The 16,739-nt window shown below is 25.8% G+C and overlaps 1 protein-coding gene across 3 annotated transcripts in view; it reads left to right on the top strand.

Moving 5' to 3' along the window:
- Window positions 1-16,739, top strand: part of LOC105846105 (diacylglycerol kinase theta) — a 100,839-nt gene that overhangs the window by 25,097 nt on the left and 59,003 nt on the right. For 2 of the 3 annotated variants that reach the window (XR_010638234.1, XM_065796276.1), the window contains exons 11-15: window positions 1,256-1,346; window positions 10,053-10,107; window positions 12,686-12,741; window positions 14,593-14,719; window positions 14,792-14,833. Coding sequence is in view for 2 of the 3 variants with exons in the window: in XM_065796276.1 (XP_065652348.1) it covers window positions 1,256-1,346; window positions 10,053-10,107; window positions 12,686-12,741; window positions 14,593-14,719; window positions 14,792-14,833 (371 nt within the window). In the remaining variant the exon portion in view is untranslated. The remainder of the gene's footprint in view (window positions 1-1,255; window positions 1,347-10,052; window positions 10,108-12,685; window positions 12,742-14,592; window positions 14,720-14,791; window positions 14,834-16,739) is intronic. The other variant, XM_065796277.1, reaches the window with a different exon arrangement.

The raw sequence follows: 16,739 nt of genomic DNA, 5'->3' as shown, positions 1-16,739 counted from the left end.
GATACAAAGTGCTTTATTCCACCTAATAAGTTGTCCAACCCTTTTTATTACACAACCCTAAGCTTTCTGTGCTTTATTTATCATAAAATTCTTGTATTTGGAACTGTATTACCCATAGCATTCACAAAACCCAGCATTGTCACCAATATTGTCACCAATCTGTTTCTGCTGGAACAGACTGACAAGCTGACTTATCAAAAAATATGGGCACCCTATGTTTATTAAGGAAATTTGCCCAATTAGGGCTGAATTTTTAACTGAGAAAGACAAAAAATTTGGGCTGTAGAGCCAGTAAAGTCAGTAAAACTAGAGCCAAGCCATTCAGTGTGATAAGCATTAAAGTCACCAATTACAACAGTATTGACTTAGAGTCAAAGAGAAAATGCTTAGTCAATTTGATCTGAAACAAAATTAAAAAAGTGCATTCCTGGGAAGAAAGCATTAAAAAAGGCCAAAAGGTGCTGAGCAAAAGCTCATAAAAAAACAGGATTTTGTTTGATTTTAGCAAAATAGGGGAATTAATATGCAAGTATATGATCAGGCCAAGCATGTGGCTATTAAAGTTATTGCTGAACAAAGGATAATAACCATTAATGCCATGAACCGGAAATAAAAGAGTTGAATACTGATAAGTTTCACAAAAAGCAAGTAAGTCTAGCGAATTTTGCAAAAGTAAAGATATGACAGTTAATAAGATACTTCCATCATCACAAATGTTTATAAAGGATAGATAGAAACAATTTGGTAAAAATGATTAGTTTTTAATAATATCTTATGGTACTTTTTTTAATAGCCTATGCAGTTGCCTGATTGTTGCTAATTGAACCAAAGACATTGAATACAAAACGCAATAGCAGAGACTCCTCCATGTGCAACATAGCATTAATAATACTCTAATATTTTAGAGCTGTCAATACTGCTTTTTTGAAAGGTACCAAAGCGTTCATGAAATATAACTACCAGCTAGCCTCAAAACCATTTAAACTGATTTTCAGAGCTGTACCCTTATTGATTTTTAAAGATGGTTGGTTTTCTGGATTTTCTTAATGAATAATAAAATATAAAGTGACAAAAAATGCAAATGCATTCCAATTTAAGTGGTTTATAAAACTGTAATTATAAAACTTGTATTAAATAAATTTGATCAACTAATAATTTGGTTTCAAGGGTATTCAATATATATAAGGGTTATATCATATTTATATAGTATTTGTCAGTAGTTTTCATATAACAAAGAAAATATATGCATTTTTAGTGCATGGATTTCCAGCGCAGATGTGATAATTAAACCACAATCGACCATCAATGATTTGATTGAAAATACATTAAAGCAGCTTTATCTTAAGGTGATGAATTTTTTGTGTTTGTTTAAATTTTGAAAAAATGATGTTGATTTCTTTTAACAATTTGAAATTTCCTAAACAAATATAATTATTAATCTCTAATGTTTTAAATAGTTATATTTTTTATTGATAGATCAAAACTTTTTGTTAAAATATTTGTAATAATATTTAATAGTAGCTATTAATTAAACTAAATACTGGAAAAATTAATAGTAATCAGAGTGAAATTCAGAATATTACAGGTCTTTGTGGTGTCTGTTAGTCATTGATGTCTAAATTATGAAATTTTTGTTATGCTGTCCTACATTGTTCCTATTTTGTTTACGTCTATTTCTTGTTTCATTTTTTACACAACTTTCTAAAGTTTATTTGTTTATGCGACACAAAGATTGCAAAAAGTGACCAATGGACCCGTCCAGTTACGTAGACCTGAGATATATGATAATAGAATCAGATTGTAAATAATATCATTTAGGTAAAAAACATAAATTAGTCAAAAGACTATTTAGTAGGAGGAATAAAATATAACAATTCAGGAAGAGGGGGAACCATAACTCACACTCTAGTCATCCTTAGCAAATGATAAGACAATGGTCTTTGAGTAAACAAGTCAATAAAATCTCCTTGTTTATTAATGGTAACCATAACTAAAATATTCACACCATACAAAAACAATAAAATAAGTAGATAACAAAATAGTAAGTAAAATGGTAATAAATGGGACAATATAAAAAGAAAAAATGTTATTTATGGTCTAAACTTTAGATAATAAATTGAAAACTGATAATCACCTGTGTAACATAAAAATATATAAATGTCGTTAATGTAACAAATTCATAATATAAAGCTCACAAAGCGCTAAAATTCATGGGTGTAAGAGGTAAAAAAATGTTGGTGCCATAATAACCAATTAAAATTAATTAGTGGATATATGGTGATCCCCCTCCTCAGGAATGCACTGCGATCACCAGTGAAGTTTCAGAGAACCTGAGACCTGCACTAACGCCACTCGTCAGGGGCGTGTCCTTGCAACAGATCTTACCTCCTGCGCTCTATGTCATGCTAGTCAATATTGCAATATTATAGGACTACACTACAAAAGCCAAATATCCCAATCCCTATCCCAGTTTTTATTACAGCTCCAACATTCTTAGAGATCTTGTGAGGGTGGTGAGGGATGTGCGTGGTGTGACCATAAACAAATAGGTAAATACATATAAATATCATGTACGTTTACACTAGAAGAGACAAATGTGTACACATGTACTAAAATAAACAATTTAAATTTTTTTTTTTTTTTTTTTTTTTTTTGTTATTCACCTCCTCAAGGCCGAGAAGGCCACTACAGATGAGGAGGCTACTTAATAGTGGTTTTAACCCTCTCTCAACTCTATAACTCCGAAACACGAACCTTAGAGAACAAGGCCGCTGCGCGGAGAAACAAGTTGAGCGCGGTACTACCAGAGACATGGTGGGGATCGAACTCGGAACCTCTCGCCTATGAAGCGAGCGCCACTACACCACTACCGCATATGTATAGAACAAAGCCAATAGAAATTAGTAATTAATAATTAAGAGTAACTTACTGTTTCTTTTATGGCTGTAATATGTCTGTCAAATATAATAAGTAAATACCACTCATAAACATCGAAACCAAGCTAAGATGGTTTGTGGTTAGTACAAAAGTAGTTAGTAGAAAATATGGTTGAAAATGTGGTAACTCCAATAGTATGAAAAATACAAATCTTGCCTGATAAGTAGTGACAATCACACAAAACAGACTCAGAGTACTTAGAAAATGGTTAGCCAGAGATTAAAAATTTACAAATATTAATTTAGTAGGCAAAGAATTGTGAGAAAATAAACAGATGAGACAATAAATGCGATTTTTTATTAATAGCTTATAACCACTGAAAAATGTAATGTTAAAAAACAATGTTGTTGACAAAACGACCAAAAGAATGTTAGTGAAGACTGTATAGTGCAATCCACAACAAACTAACTTAGCAAAAATTAGTTAGAAAAAAAAACCTAACGAAATCATGTCTAAACTTGTCTAGTAGAATTATTCAGTACATTCTAATCAAGAATACATATGTTATAAAAATACGCTAATACATATTTTTGTGTAAAATTTTCGTACTGTTATGCTTCTCACAAATATACCGTCTCATTCACAAATTATAACACAAATCTAAATAAATATACAAGGATAAGGTCAAAAAAAATTATGAACAAAAGTATATAACAAAGAACAAATATTGGATCTACTGATTTTAGAGACTGTTAATGTCTATAGGTATGATGATGTAGTGAGTTTGTATGTTCCGTTTGGTCATCTAGTATGGTCTCGTTATGTTTTTGTTCACTTTCAAATTGGGTGAATATAGCTAAACATGCTCACTTCTAGCTAGCACATCAGAGCCAGAGGTAAGACCTACAGAATTTTTTTCCAATTGATCGAATGCACACATTAGTCACCATAGGTGACTAATGTGTGCATTTGATATTTCACTGTAGGTTTTATACAACTTTCTAAAGTTTTGTTGAATGTATAAGTAGAGCTGAGATGGTACCAGACCCCTCATAAAGTTGGAGGAATCAGTGTTTAATTGAAAAACTCCAAACTATACCAGAAAGAAGCAGCTAAAAGTCCACCTAAGTTCTATCATCAATGTAAAAAAAAAAATTGAAAGTAGATATTAAATTAGTGCTAAGTTGAATAGGGAAATGTGGTAAAAAGTGAGTAACAGAGTTTGGATTGACATATTTTGCTATTAATTTTTCCAAAACTATATAAAAAGCAGTAAAACAAAATGATATTGATTTTAGTAAATTAAAAAAATATATATTATAAATTACCATTTTATTTTTTTTATTGTGAGAATGTGTATATATATATATATAATGTGTATATATATATATATATATATATATATATATATATATATATATATATATATATATAATATATATATATATATAAACAATAAAACTTTATTGACCATTTTTTGTGGTCAATAAATTTGGTTGGCCTGATTTAGAGAGCTATGAAAACTTCGGTACATTTACAATTTTCAGTTTTACTTCACTGATTTTGGGAGTTTTTTTCTGAAATGACTGGTTTTGGGAGTTTTTTTCTTCATTTTCTGAAAATATAAAATCTGATATGTATTCATTAAAGATTCAATATTCTTATTTATTACTTTTTAGATTTGATATATGAAATACAATATATAAATTAAGATAGTCCTAAATGATATATAGTTCAAATGATGACATTTCAATTATGGAAAAATTATTGAGAAGTCATTATTTAGAATGATTCATAGATATATCAAGTAAGATTGGATGTGAAAATAGTACCATTAAAGTACCAAATGTTTTGATTTTCTGAAGAAGTACAAGGACACATTAGAAACAGCCTGTCAATCTGAGTAAAAAAAAATAAGAAAAACTACAAAAAGTGAAAAAAAAATGAAAAACAAAAACTGGTTGAAAAAGTGAAAAACAACAAGCTGCTAAAATTGGTACTTATTGGATAAATAAACCCGAGCCAATAAGATATAGAAATATATATAAAATTATTATTATTTTTTTTTTTTTTACACATTCTGGTAAATCATTTTGCAATAAAATGGATAAAATAAAAAATCGTTACATAATAAGAAATAAGTAAAATATAAAAGAATATGGAAACTCGTAAAAGACCAATCATGTCATAAACAGATGTATGTACATATATAAATCTATGTACATAGAACTGCTCATAAATGATAAACCTCATAATAATACTTACATAATTTTTTACACACATCAAAAAATACAGCAAGTTGTTAAGCGTTTCAAAATATATCATCCAGAGACAAAATGATTAACTTTAAGTTTCTTCTTCAAAGAGAGTTTTATTCGAAAGAAAAGTCAGAATGTTTAAAAACTATTTTGCTTTAAAGAGAAGCTCAACAAAATGAAAGGCTTGGTTTTCCAAAATAATAGGGCGACCAGCCAATAACTAATTCAAAATTCCAGGATATTTCCAGGACTTTTTAAGGAAAATTTTAGGTTTTTCAAGGATATATTGATCTTTTCTCGACAAGAAAAAAACAAAGTATGTGGATTTATGAAAAAATATGAAAATATAAGATAACTAAATAATTAGTAAATGTTAATAATACTGACAGCAACATTATACAAATTTTTTTTTTTTTTGCATAACGGTTAATACATAATTATCAAATTCGTTATAAATCTAGAACAAAAATTGGCTAAAAAGTTAGTAAAAGTAAAATATAGTAACAAAATATTAAACTGTTTCAGAAAAAAGTTCCAGGATTTCTAGTATGCAAGTTCCAGGATTTTCCAGGATTTCTAGTATGTAAATTGTGTAAAGAAATTGATTAGGAGTTAGTTTTACATTTAAATATAAAATAAAGCATATTAAAAAATTGAGCTGATATACATTAAGAATTTTCATTTCAAATAAAAGAGGCTTGGCATGAGTAAATCTGCCTTTAAAATTGATAAGACAAGCAGAGTGCTTCTGTTTATGATAAAGAGGCTCCAGTTTAGATTTATTGGCATAACATCAAACAATACTTGCATAGTTTAAATGACAATGAATAAATGAGAAATATAACTGAGTTGTTTGTTTAAAGCGCTTCAGGCTTTATACAATATTTCTATACTTTTAAGTATTAAGCCTCATACAAGTTGAAGATGTGTCTTACATAATTTCATGTGCAACAAAAGTAGTCTACATTTGATGTAGTATCCAGTCTCACTCAAGCAAATACCCTTGTTGCTGGTGTTATGTCAAGTCTGACAACCCTACACACTCTGGCCTATCAAGAGCATTTAGTTCTTTATGCAACAGCTATGCTTGATTCCTCTCTTTAAGCGCAAAACTTCAATCGGCTAAGAATTATACAAATGTTGTCCATCCTCCATTAGTTAACTCTTACAGGCAATCTGAGCTTATTCTTGATGTAATTCCTCCAATAGGACTCTTTTTCTTGGAATCTTCAACCATATTTTCAAACAACTCCTTGAAATATGAGATCAAGCATAAAAATGGCCAAATCTCTTGCACCTTCAAATGCAAGCATATCATGAAGGACAGTTCAATGGAAATGAATGCAACAAACTGTTGAAGAATGTTGACATTCTTTAGAGTCTTGCCCAAAAGCATTGTGCATTGCAAGCAATGCATTTTTTTGATTGCTTTAAAAAGCTTCAGTCTGTTAAAAAAGCTTGTTTTAGAAAGATCTTGGTGGCAGGATTCTATCAAAATATTTCAGAATTCAAGCATTCTTTCCTAGCTCTTTCAGTTATTCCCAAAGCACATGCATTTTTCATTACATTAAGGAATTTGCTGAAAAAAATGAAACTGGGCTAGGAGTTTTCAGTGAGCAAACCACTAAATCGATGCATGCCAAATTCATGATGGCAAAGGTTTAAAAGGCAACCTTCTTATCCTGAATACTGGATCAAACTTCTGATTGTATTATTGATCTTAACAGCAAACACATTTGAAATTAAATTGTTGTAGATTAAAAGCTCTCAGGAAAAAAAAATAGTCAGAGAATATTTTCGTGTGTGTAATTACTTATTTTTGTCAGAAAATCTACTATCTCAATATCAAAAGAATATCTTAAGTTTACAATTTATTTAGTCTCAAATTTGTAAGGTACTTTGATAATTTTAAAGTTTTGATAATTATAAATTTTAAAGTAAATTTGGTTTAAGCTACTTTGTAATTCAGTGTATATATATTTAGAAATATATGCACATCTTTTTGAAAAAAATTGTGTTATAAAAAATACCATGCTTAAGAATAAAATTTTGATATCAATTTCTTTTGATTTTTTGTCCTAATAAAAAATCAAAAGAAATTTGATATACTATATTGTATATTGGTATACTAGTTTTAGAATGTATACGCAAATATTCCTAATTAAAACATAATTTTGAATCTTAGGGATACAAGTTTGTGATATTTGTAAAATTTAAGGCAAAAAAGAGTTTTTTTGAACTTTTGACTGTGCAAACACTTTTTGAAAATAGAGGTTTTTGGTATATTTAGTAGGAAACTTTAAATGCAATTTTCTCCTGTAGGCGTAATGAAAAGATTTTAATTTTTTGTTTAAAGTGACCTCTATATATATGTATATATATATATATATATATATATATATATATATATATATATATATATATATATATATATATATATATATATATATATATATATATATATATATGCACTTTATATATATGCACTTTATATATATACACTTAATATATATACACTTAATATATATACTTTATATATATATATATATATATATATATATATATATATATATATATATATATATATATATATATATGTATATATATACACTTTATATATATATATATATATATATGTATATATACATACATACATCTATTTACACTTGGCTGTTAGTCCTATTTTGTAGATATAATATAAAATTTTATTTGGCAAATAGTATTATGAACTTCTTTTAGTACTATAAAAGTGGATTGTATAAATGTATTTTTGCAATTGGTTTTTCTAAAAGAATAAAAGTCTATTTTTTCTGAAGTTGAGTTAAATGAATCAAGGGTAACTTTAAATTAAATCAGGGAAAACAACTAGTGGATTAGAGGGAAAAATCAGGAAAACACATCTTAAATATTAGAGAAAAATCAGGAAAATACATCTTAAATATTAGAGAAAAATCAGGTAAATCAATCTTAAAATATTGGCAGAAACCCTGTATAATATATTTAAATTTCTACTCTTCCTTTCTTCCTATCCAACATGTAAGGCCAACTGCTGCTATATTTAAAGAGAATACCAATGGTAACCAATTTCTTAAAGAAATAAAAACAATTAACATTTAGCAGGAAATGATCGGAAAGTTTCTATTTATTTACATTTTACTTTGAAAATTTCTAAAGTTAATTTTTTTTTTTTTTTTGATTTATTTACAAAAAAATTAATATTAAGAAAAAAACTATAATAACATTAATATAGCTACAAATTTATATAAAATTCAAATAAAATTTTATGCTAAGTTTCTAGTTATTTAAAATTATTAATTTGGCTCATATGTGTATATGTGTATATATACATATATACATATATACATATATACATATATATATGTATATATATATATATATAAATATATATATATATATATATATATATATATATATATATATATATATATACATATATATATATATATATATATATATATATATATATATATATATATATATATATGTATGTATATATATACATATATACATATATATACATATTAATATATACACATATATGTTTATATACACATATATGTATATATATATATATATATATATATATATATATATATATATATATATATATACACACTCACACACATTCATATATATACATTTTACATACATATATACATACATGCATATGTATATATATATATATATACATATATATATATATATATATATATATATATATATATATATATATATATATATATATATATATATACACACACTTTTAAAAGTATTTAAAAAGTTATATTTTTATTTAAGAGTTTTTATTTTTCTTTATTTTTATTATATCTTTACTTAACTAAATAATGCATTCATTCAAATATACTAAATTGTTAGAGCCCATGGCCAATAGACCTATTTTATTTTATAAACGCTTGTTTTATAAAAAATTTCAGCTCATGTGTTTAACACAACTAGGAACAATGGTCAACTATGTTCTTTAGAACCAGTACTAAAGGTGTTTAAAGTACTGACTAAGATTTATTAAATTATAAAGCACCATTATTTTATAATTATCCACAGAATAGTATTGGAAATCATGTCATCCATTGCTAGACACTTTTTATTGTGAAAAATTCTTGCTAGACACCCTTAAACTTCAGAAAGTTGTAACTACTTTAGTTATTGAATTAAAGTGAACATTTGTACAGGCTACTTGGCTAACTATTAAAAGAAATTTCCTAATTATCGAGACACTTTCTACAGTTCTAACACCTAGCTAGACAAACATATATTTTAGCAATATTGTTAGTTTTATATGAAAAAACTTACAGCAAAAACCTTACTTACATAACTTAACTAAAAATAATTGCTATTTGATTGAATAAATAAAAGTTGTTATTCAAAAGGTAGTTTTATTAGCTATTTTTTCCAAAATGATAATAAAACAATGGCAATAACTGTGGCAATAACAATAACAATGGCAATAACTGTGGTAATAACAATAACAATGGCAATAACTGTGGTAATGGAAATTGTTTAAACTGTGGTAAAGGAAATTGTTTTGAAAAATTAAGGCAATAAGTCAGAAAAAAGTTTTAAAATTCAAGGTACCATGTATTCTACCATTTCAAGTGTCTGGCAATGGATGACATGAATTCTAATACTACTTGAAAGAAAATGATAAGAAAATGGTGCTTTATAATTTAATAAATTTTAGACTGTATTTTGAACACCTTTGTTACCTGTTATCAGCCAAAACCACAATGATCTAAAGCACATCGTTGACCATCATTCTAACTTTGGAAGCATGCACTGAAAAATATTCAACTTTTATAAAATAATGTAGGTCTGGCAGTCACAAGCTCTTAAAATATATGCAATCATTTATTTTTAAATATTTTATACATTTTGTAGGACAAAAAGCCTGAAGATTTTTCAGTCATTAAAATGAAGTTAAGACCAGATTTGGGTATTTTTTTTACCTTTGTAAGAAATTTATTAGAGCATATCTCCTCCAAATAAAAACTCATAATGTTTTATTTTTGTCATCTTTAAAACATTTGCTTAATATTTTTTATATTTAATACAAAATTAATCATTTAAAGTATTCAACAAAGTTTCTTTTTTTATTTTAAGATTTAATTTTGGTCTTGGTAAGAACTGAGTCTATGTTTTTCAGAAACTTGTTAATTTTTTTGATTGTTGTTGAAAGATTTATACTATTTTAACTTAAATTTATATTCATCAATAAATTTAAATTATATTTAATAAAATTTTGATGTTTAAAAGTTATGATCATGTAGAAGTTATAAACTCATTATTTTGAGGAGAGCTCTCACATTTGGGTTGTCTTAGTTAAAAAATATTAGAATATGTTTGGAGGCTAACTGGGTTTTTTTATTTTATTTTAATAACATTTTGACATTTGACAATGACAATTTATAATGTTGAGTTTTGTAATGTTAATAAAAATTATATAATAATATATTGTATAAATACAAAAAATAAAGAAAATTTAGCAATATTCATGTTAAAAATATCTGAAATGGTTTTGATGATTTAAATTAAAATAAAATATATAACATATAACTAATTAATATAAGCGGCTCATTACTTCTTTTTTTTTTTTAATCGCTTTCTTTTAATAGAGTTGTTTGGTAAAAATGTATCTTTGTATAATATTTTTAATGACATATTAGTATTACTGGTGTGGTCAAAATACAATTGCATAAGAATTTAATTGGTTTATTCGGTAATTAATGATGTTTTTAATTGGTTTTAATTGGTTTATTGTTAATGATATTTTTTATTGGTTCATTGTTAATTGTTTCATTGTTAATGATTTTTTTATTGATTAACTGTTAACTGGTTGACTGTTAATGCCATTTTTTATTGGTTCGATGTTAATTGGTTGATTGTTAATGACGTTTTAATTTTATTTCTCACTTACACTTTAAATCCTAAATTTCTTAATCACTCTTAAAATTGGCAAATAATTGCCGACCTTGTTTCTATGTTATATTATAAGACCTTTGTATCAAATAATTTTTGCCGACCTCATTTTTCTTAATTCCAAGGGTATATATATATATATATATATATATATATATATATATATATATATATATATATATATATATATATATATATATATATATATATATATATATATGTATGTATGTATATATATATATATATATATATATATATATATATTTATATATATAGACACACACACACACACAATATTCAGATAGATATTTTAATTAAATTTTTTATCATTTTAAAAAGGTGAAGTTGACTTAATTGGTTATAAAAAAAGACCTCTATATTTTTTAATAAGGCAAATGATCTAAAGTAATTCCATGTCAATTGACCCAGAAATTTTTAAAATGTCACCATATATCTCAGATTTCACTGATTTTTATACAGTTAGGAGTACTTAGTAAATCAAGAATTCCTTTAAAATTTTAGCCTCTAGCTCCAAGAAGATCCTGAAATACAACCATTTTTTTAAGCAGATATTTGCCAGGCCCCTCTTGAATTCCAACATTTCAAATCACATAGCTTAAAAAAAATTTGATCTTTTACTTAATAATTTCTATTTGGCCATATTCATGGGTGGCGAATCCAATAAAGTGGTCAGAAAAAATTATTATTAAGTATCTGTATTTATCAATTCAAATAAATTTAGGCAATTTTGTTGTATACTTGTTTTTAATGTTCAAGAAGTCCATGTGGCCTTGATGATATCAAAAAAAAATTTTCTCACATATATTCTTTGACCTTCTGAAAACTTAAGGATTTTGATCTGCAAGTATATGGATTTCCATATAAGGCTAACAGGGCAGGTAACCACTTTTTTGTAGCAGAATATTCTGATTGATTTTTCACTACCTTCCAGACTAGCTGGAGCTCTTAAACTTTCAGCTTTTGTGTAGTTCCAATAAACATGTATGTTAGAATTGTTTCCAGGGCCCATGATTTCTGAGGGAACATAGGGCATGTTCCATACTTCTTTATAGCGGAATCTTGCATACTTATATATTCATTTTTCACTACCTTTCAGACAAATATGAGCTTTAAAACTTTCAGCATTTGTTTAATCCTGATGAATGTGTGACAATTCTGTGGCCTAAACTAAAAAAGTTTTTAATTAATTACTAATATTCTTTTATTTTCTAATAATCATTTTAACTTTGGTTTTCATTGTTTTTTTTAATTTTTGTAATAAAGTTTGACTAAATATATTACTGGATGCTATCTCACTAAAATATATCACTGGATGCTGGTATTTAATTTTTAGACTTTTTTTGCAGTTTTTTTCTCCTCAAATGTGTTAAATACCCACGCAAATCTATGAAACTATTTAAGTACTTTTTTTTGTAACAATATTTTTTTAAATTTATTCATTTCACAATTTTTGAAATAGTTGAGAAAAAGGTGTGAGTTAAGTTTCAAAAGTGTTTTCTTATGCTTTTAATTTGTTTAATGTTAATTTTATATTTTAAATTGTTCAAGATGTTGAGAATTAATTATTTATTTAGTAGCACAGAATTATTTCCAATACAATGAACGGAGTTATAATGATTTTGATGATCAGGTAGGATTTTTGTTGCTATTTTCATAGCATTTATATGCATAGCAATTCATAGCATTATGTTATTTTCATATTGTTCCCAAAATTGTTGAGTAGTTTTAAACTAACATTTTAAAGATTTGTTTATTTCTTCTTTTTTTTTACAAATATGATATTATTGTTATTATTATTGTTAGTATGAATATTTTACCAGGGTATAATTCATTATTATGTATAATTCTTAGTTATTATGAATATTTTACCAGGGTATAATTCATACTTTAATTTAAGATAAAATTACAATCAATATCCTGTGAATTACAAATTAATATTAAAGTTTTTGTTATCAAAAAATTTGAAATTAAATAGCAAAAAGTATTAAATTTGAGGTTGTAAAATGAAAGATTTTAAGTAAAATAATGTTGTTTTTTATTGATATTTAATTTATTATTTAATTTTTTTTTTTTTGGTTTCTATTGAGTATTTTTATTTGAACTTGCAACGAATAACACATTTTCAACCAAACAGAATTTTTACCAAACATTTTCAAGAACAGTTATTACAAATTTTGATACAAGTTTCAATAAAAAAAAAAATTTAGATATAAAAACACTGTAAAAACTCTAGATGAGATGCGAAATGTTAAAATAACATGATTTCATGTGTGGTATTATATAAAGTAAAGATTCATATTGAATGAAAAATTAAAGAAACATGCAAAAGCAGTCGTTTTTGTATTTATTATAAACAAAAAGTCCTCCTCACTTATTACGTTTCTTTAAAAAGATTTAACAAAAGTTAAAGTTTAATAATTAAGTTGACATTTTAAAATAAGAATTATGTAATTTAAATATAAAAATGTTTTATTTTCACATATTAGTTAAAAAATTAAGAAGCAACCCAAGTTTTATATTTAAATTAACTTTAGTATGGAGATCAAATTACTTTTCCAATTTGGTCTTTCCTATTGTTTTTTTTTAATGCAAAAAATGATATTCATGAGCTTAAAAAGTGCTTAGCAATTAGCAAGTGTTTTTTTCAGTATCATGAATACTCTTTTAATGACGCCTAATAATAACATCTATGTGAAATTGTTTAAAAGATATGATGATGATATACATTCACAATTTCAGGTAGATAAAGATGCGCAAAAAATTTTAGTTCTACTTTATAAACAACTTTTAATACACAATGGAATCTGCTGACTTAAGCAATATGCTATACTATCTTGACATTTCAGTTACTAACAACAAAACTGGTACATCGCAAAAATGCAGTCACAAATGTTCAAGTTAAACCAAATTCATACCATGACTCTAAGATTATCAATGTTTTTGTAAGTTATATTGATTATGAGTCCTAATAACACAATGGTTTGGTCAATCAAGCTAAATTTTCGGGATTGTGTTTTTTCATAAAAGCTGTGGGTGGTCAAAATTTGAAGTAAATTTGAAGTGGTATCCTAAAGCACTTTTGAAAAACTAGGTGATTTCACATGAAATAACCCACCAGTGTTTTAAATCTCTAAAAAACTCCAAAACTTAGTTGCAAAAATAAACCTACACCACTAGTTAATTCATATCCTGGTGTTCATTAATTAAAGTGCTCTTACGGCAAATGTTATATATGTGAAACAAGGCTAAACATATTGTCTCATATATGCCAACATTAAACGGGTACACAACAAGGTAAAAATGAAAATTTGGGTGAAGATAAGCATTCCAAAACTTGTCAAAAAAATTCCACTGAAAAAAAAAACTCTAAAAAAAAGTATTAGTAAAATTTAAACAGTTTTTGAATTATTCCTAAAATTAAATATTCCTAACAAATAGAGTGATATCCATAAAAGTTTATTATTTTTTTTTGTTTTTTAAGGACACTAAGTTTTACCTTCAACCTAAAAAGGAACCCATGTCAGAATATTCTCTTTTTATTGGTAATTTACCAACAGATTTATCACGCAATAATTATCAAGTGCTTCTTTCTGATCAGTTAGGTGGATGTAAGTTGTTTTCATTATATTTATTGGTAGTTTATGATTCTCTCTTTTTTACGTATATTTTTATTTTATTAGGGGAAAAAGATATGTGCATAAAAGCTATTTTCTCTGCTAACGGTAACAATTTTAATTTGTAAGAAAAAAAGTATTTTGTAAAAACAGCAGTTAAACAAACAGTGCTACTTTTTAATAATAAATTTCCTTTAAAAATTGTTCATTTTTCAAAACTGTTATAATGAATTGTAAATAAATGTGAATTGAATTGTAAACTTCAACAGCCTTGTTTATGAATTGTTGTTGTTTTTTGTTTTTTTTAATTTTCTTTTTATTTATAATGTGTATTGATAGTGTCTACATATTTTTATATGATGTTATTGTTTAAGTGTCATAGGCCCAAGTGCATGCAGAAATTTTGCATTATCAATATGTTTAATTTTTTTTTCCTTTATTAAATTTTAAAAAGAGCAATCTGTGATAAATTATAAAATACTTTAATATAAAAAAATTTACGTGATCAATATTAAGAAATAGAGAAATACAAGGACTTGTATTAGACCCTTGGGTCTTGTCATCGAGTACCAATGAAAAGTTTTTCTTGTTAAAATTTTGTATACTAAAATACTCACAAAATATATAAAGAAATTTACAATGAAAAATAAAAATTTAAAGAACTCAAGCTTTCAAGCTATTATACTAGTAGGTCAAAAAACAATTTAGAATTAAAAGTATAAACAATAATTTAAAAAAAGTTTCGTTATAAATATAAAGATGCGTTATACAGTTTTATAATTGTGCCATCTACTAAAATTTTATAATTGTGCCATCTTCTAAAATTTATTCTTGAGTTACTCATCATTTAATTAAATCTCCTTTTTCTGTGACAGTTCCTAAATGCTCCAAAAACTCTTATTCATCTAGTTTTTTCCTCGAACATCAGTTCTTTGGAATTGGCTTACTTCATCTTGCTTTCCTGATTCATATAATTTGCAATCTTTTCAGTTGTCTGTCAATTGTTATCTTGCTCTACAATCTTCATCTTTTCTCTTCCAGTAACTTCCAACTCTAATAGTGGTTGCTTGCAGCCACTATTGTTGGAAGCAAAGATGTTAAAAAAAAATTTACAAAAAGTGTTTAATAAAAATTAATAAATTATTAAATTTCAAATGAATCAAAAAAGAAAATATCATCTAATAAAAAAATGACTTCTTTATGTTTTTGTTTGAAAAAGAGATAAACTCTTAAATAAAAGTTATACAAAACTATTTTATTCCAAAAAAAAACTTCATGAAATGAAATACAGTATTTTCCAAAATTAGTTTGATAAGCTGATTGACAAATGTCATTATCAATTTGCAAATCTTAATTAGTTTTTTTTTTTTAGTAAACAAATTATGTAAAGGTACGTTAGGATCGATTGTTTTTTACATTAAAACATAAAATCAACAACATAAAAAATATTAAGCTCATATATATTAAAAACTTTGGTTTCAACTAAATGAGGCTTGGCATTAGTAAATTGATCCTTGAAATTAATGAGGTGTGCAACATGTTTCTGTTGACAATAAAGAGGTTGGAGTTTATTTTTACTAGTACTACCCCACACAATCAGAAACATTTACTTGTTCTTTATTCATGATATGAAATAGCAATGTAATATTATTGTGAGATAAAAATAAGTCCTTGTCATCTGAAACCAAAATCATCATTAAATTTGTGGCTTTATGAAGATTGTTGGTGTAAATAAGAGAACCTAATATTGATCCCTGAGGATCTACACAGTTTATATCAAGCAAATTTACTGGTGATACTACATCAGTGTATACAAGTTGCTTTCAATTATTTAAATAGCTCCTAAGTCGATTTAAAGCACTACTGCCTATTCAATATATTTTTAGTTAAAAGAGTTATGTGATCTATGTGTAAAGGTTTAGGGAACTTTCAAAAGAGTTAATTATACCTTTAGTAAATGAGTTGCGCGTTCTGTTGAGTTATTTTTTTTAAATCCATATTATTTGCTATATAT

The sequence above is a fragment of the Hydra vulgaris genome, chromosome 04, assembly GCF_038396675.1.
Source record: "Hydra vulgaris chromosome 04, alternate assembly HydraT2T_AEP".
Taxonomy (NCBI): domain Eukaryota; kingdom Metazoa; phylum Cnidaria; class Hydrozoa; order Anthoathecata; family Hydridae; genus Hydra; species Hydra vulgaris.
The sequence above is the reverse complement of the archived record's forward strand: the minus strand, read 5'-3'. Positions and strand labels throughout refer to the sequence as shown.